Source organism: Geospiza fortis, unplaced genomic scaffold (genome assembly GCF_000277835.1).
Source record: "Geospiza fortis unplaced genomic scaffold, GeoFor_1.0 scaffold34, whole genome shotgun sequence".
Lineage (NCBI taxonomy): Eukaryota > Metazoa > Chordata > Aves > Passeriformes > Thraupidae > Geospiza > Geospiza fortis.
Window position 1 is genome coordinate 575,598 of NW_005054474.1, and position 4,438 is coordinate 580,035.

The 4,438-nt window shown below is 44.3% G+C and overlaps 1 protein-coding gene across 1 annotated transcript in view; it reads left to right on the forward strand.

Moving 5' to 3' along the window:
• Window positions 1–167: 167 nt before the first annotated feature.
• Window positions 168–4,438, forward strand: part of NKTR (natural killer cell triggering receptor) — a 38,380-nt gene continuing 34,109 nt past the window's right edge. The window contains exon 1 of the mRNA XM_031062954.1: window positions 168–291. Coding sequence (XP_030918814.1) covers window positions 234–291 — 58 coding nt within the window. The 5' untranslated portion in view covers window positions 168–233. The remainder of the gene's footprint in view (window positions 292–4,438) is intronic.

The window sequence follows — 4,438 nt, forward strand, 5'->3', positions numbered from 1 at the left end:
GGATGGGAGGAGGAAGTGATGGGCCGCGGTGACGGCGCCGAGCCCGGCTGCGCGTTCGCGGCAGGAACCGCTTCCCCTCAGAGCGAGTTTCCCCCGCCGCCGGGGTCGGGGCTGAGGCGGAGCCGCCCCGCTGTAATTGAAGCCCTGGGTGAGGAGGGAGGGACGGACGGAGGGAGGGACTGCGGGGGCTCCTTCTGTGCTTTGTGTCCAGGTGGCGAGGCCGAGGGGCGGCCATGGGGGTGCAGGACCGGCCCCAGTGCTTCTTCGAGATAGAGATCAACAGGGAGCCAGGTAAGGCTGTGTTCGGGGCTTTTAAATCCCGGGTTTGCCTGCATCATGGGCCCAAGCCGCTAGCAGCGACTTTGGCCATTGATGCGTTATTTCTGAGTTACTTTTTAATAACTTCGGCTGTTTTCTGGGGTGCTGGATGCTCCTCATTGCCCCTTGAGATCGATTTTTATTTGCACACGTGAATATAAAGGTTCGGCAGGGCTGATAAACGCTGTTCTGAGGGTGAAAAGCCGTCTGGTGTTGTATTATACCTTTTCTATTATATCTTTGTTATGCCACTTCTGTAAACTGTGGAAAATCGGAGTAGGCTGTGAGGAGACTGGATATTTACTCCTATAAGTATTTTTAATGATGCAGTAATTAGAACTGGGAAGGAACTTAGGAGGTCATCTGGGCTAAAGCTTTCCTTGTCCTGCTCAAAATGCGTCGTCTGAATGTAAATGAAGAACTGAAATGCATAGAACACCTCACCAGCTGGCCTGTTAAAAAAAAAATCCAATAATTAAAATAAATCCATCTTTTAGCTCCTAGTTTCCCTATACAAGTATAATGCCCAGAAGCAGTAGGCTGTGAGTTTTAATGCTGAACAGCAGCTTGGTTCCCTCTTGTGTTTTCCCCCGTCTCTGTAAAGATGGGAGTGGAGATTTTTCTCACCCATCTCTTTGAACGAGCATTTATCAATGCTTATTAGTTGTCTCACACATACTCCGTGCTTTATCTTGCTTCCACTTGTCTCTAGAAAAATGAATGTATGTGATGGCTTCATTAGGCTTTCACTTTCATTTTCTGCTTCAATGTTTCTCTGAAAACCTTTGAATTAAGAGCTTATATCTCAGAGATTCCAAATTTCAGCCTCATTCAGATGCAACTGAAACCCTTTTAGCGTTTTGTTTTCACCACAGTTTCAGAAGAGAGGCTCTGTTCTAACTTCAGAGACCTGATAGGGCATATCTATAAATCTGTTGCTGTTGTAACTCCTCTCTGAGTTATTTTGATTGGCACTGTGGTTTCTGAATACTTCCAGTGAGGAGATAAGTGATGATGTAAGTGGAGTTTTAACGTGTTCCGTTGCTTTAATTTCAGGTGGAATTTACTATGGAATGAGACAACTAACACTGCTTCAGGTTGGGTGGGTTTCCACTTAGGACTGGTAGTTTGATGGGATTGATTTAGAGCAAAGACAATTGGTTCTCAATCTCATTTGCTGTTAATCTTTTTAGGTTTAGTGTGGGTTTGTTTGTTTTTTTTTTGTTCTGACTCCATCTGAAGGGTCTCTCCCTGCGCTGTTCTCTCTGCTCTCCCTGCACAGGTTGCTGCTCCCATTTCATAATCTCTCCTCCTGCCTCATACCCTCCTCAGCCTTGAGCTGTTCATCTCCAGTGAAAGTGGATTACCTCGTTTTCCCCCAAACCTATTTGGGTTTGGTGACTGATAGAGCTGTCAGGGAGGAATTGCAGCCTTGGTGTTCCTGGTGGTGCAGAGCTTGGGTTACCTGGAGCAGACCCAGGGCTTTGGCTCTGTTTGTGTCTGTCTGCATTTATTTTCTTTTGGAAGTAACAGGAATCTCCCAGCTGCACATCAAACTTGGAGCCCTGCTGCTTTTCATTACACCTGACTCATGGCTTGGATTTTTGCAGGAAAAATGCCAGTTTGTAAAATTAGTGTTGGGACTTGTGTGCTGTCTGATCATGCTGCTTTATTCTGGTGCCTGTTTATTAATTCACCATGCAACTCTGGCTCAGGATTTAAGGATATATTTAAAAAGCTTAAATGTTGCTCTCTTAGCTTTAAGATGACCTTCAAAAGCTGAATCAAGTGGTAAATCAGTGCTTCCAGATGACACCAAGCACTAACTCTGAGAGATGTGCTCTCCTGCTGGCACTAGTGAGGTATTCATTTTAACTTTTAAGCTGCCAGCAGATTTCCAAATGAGCATTTTGCTTATTTTGACTTCAATAAATAAGCTGATACGCTTACTGCATTTCAGGAGAAGTGGGCAGCAGAACAGCCCTGCATTTTGTTGTTAGCCGAGAAAAAAGGCCTTGCCCCACCTTGTGTGCTCTGAAAAGCTGAACCAACATCTCCACAAAATGCAGAGAGGAGGGGATGTGCCTCTTGCAGCACTGGAAGCATCTTTTTGCCTGCAGAACAAAAATCTATCCCCTCTTTTACACTCTAGGTTGCTGCCAGTCCAAAACCATTCCCCCCATGCAGCTGCCAAGCCTTGGCTCTGCCCTTGCAGGCTTTGCTTGCCCAGGGTGTGCCAGGATACCTGTAGCAATTAAAAGTCAGGTCAGTTTTACTCTAATAAGATCCCTTGGAAAATGCAGGAGTGCAGCTCTGTTTTGGCTGTGCTTCCAGAAGCTTTATTACAGCTTTTGTGTCCTTATTTTATTACAGCTACAGAATCTTGGAATAAAACTCAGTGCCAGCTTGTACTTGCCTCTTACAGTGGGGCAAACTTTGTTGGCTTGGTGGTTTTTAGAGCTAAATTTAGTCTCCTTTTAAATAAGTTGCATGTTCAGCATTTTTTTAATGAATGCAGGTTGTGGCTCATAATTTTTAAAGGGCAAATGGAAAACAAATCAGGAAGAAGCATTTCTTTTGATACTGGCACAAACAGTGCTTCTCCTTTCTTTTGGGCCCCCCACCAGTGGATTTGGGCACATTGAGTGTGCACACAGGATTAAACTGCTTACAGTATTCCAAGAATTTTGGGATGGCAGCAGATGCCTATTTAAATAATTCTGTCTTTACTCTGTGAGGCAAAATCTGTGTGAAGCTGCAGCCTTTCAGGTACCGTGGTAATTGGAACAGATGTCCCACTAGGATGTCACAGATGCAGTCTGCTGCTCCAGCAGCTCCTGTGGCCATCCAAAATCTTTTTCCCACATCTCACCCCACCCCCTGACTGGTTTCATGAAGTTTGGTAAATTTCCTCAGTTTTGCTTTGTTTCATTCTTATTCATAGAATAATTTTTTTTCTCCCATCTTCTGTTGCTGTTTGACCCCTGGCTCATTGATTTGTTCCACTTCAGTTTCTTTCATTCCTGGGATGTGTCCCTTCCCAGAACAATCAGTCTGGTCTTTCCTTACTTCTCTCTTTCTGGTCACTTTAGCCTGAAGTTTGATGTATTTTGGGATTTCAGCTGCTATGAATTTATGTGAAAGGAGCAACCTTGCAATAGTCATTCTCTTGTGCTTCCAGTAATAGACCCAGTGATGCCTTGTGGGGTTTTTGTTAAATTCCTATGGACAGAAACTGTTCTCAAATGGCTCCATGTTGACTTTTAGTCTTTGGATAGGAAAAAAATTGTATATTTGCAGAAAATAGAACCCAGAACTTTGGCTGTCCATGAACCCATGGGTAACCACTATGTGTGGGATAGCAGGAGCAAGGGGGGATCCCATATGGAGAAAACCCTTCTCAGGGGTGGGAAATGGAGGTTTGAAAGGAATTGATTCAACAAAAAATTTATTCAGAATAACCATGCAAAATTGTTGTCAGTGCAGGCTGAGACCCATAAAGTCTCACCTTGAGGTCTGGAACAAGTTGGATCAGTAAATAAAAGAAAAAGTGATCAGCCTCTTCTGCCAGGAGAAGGCCAAGTGCTGCCTCTCACTTCCATATCCCTGGGCCACTGAACCCAGGGAATGTTTGGTGTGTGCAGGACTGAAAGTTTGGTTTTGTGGAGAATGGAGGGAACTTCAGGTGGTATTAGTGGAAGAATGGGCTTAGAGAGCCAGGGAGAGGAGTTTATGGAGCTTTTCCTTGCAAGGAGTGCAGTTGGGGCACGGAGGTGTTAACAAAGTGTAAATGTGTCAGGGCTGCAGATCCCTGCTCAGGGCAACTGGGGCATCCATTCTTCAAACTCCTATTTTAAATAAAATCTTGTTCCACACCAGGTTTTAGTTCCTTGAAAACTGTAGCCACATTTCTACTTTGAAGCAGTTTTTTTAAAAAAAATTCATATGCCTTAGCATTGACAGATTTAGGGATAAACAAATTAATAAAATTCAAATAGGGTCCTCTTAGTGAGCTGTTATTTAAACTTGTATGCAAATCTGTCTGAGCCTTTGGGCCCTTGGCAGCCATCCTGGGCTGTGCATCATTGTCTCACTGGTTGTAATCCCTGCTTTCTCCTTC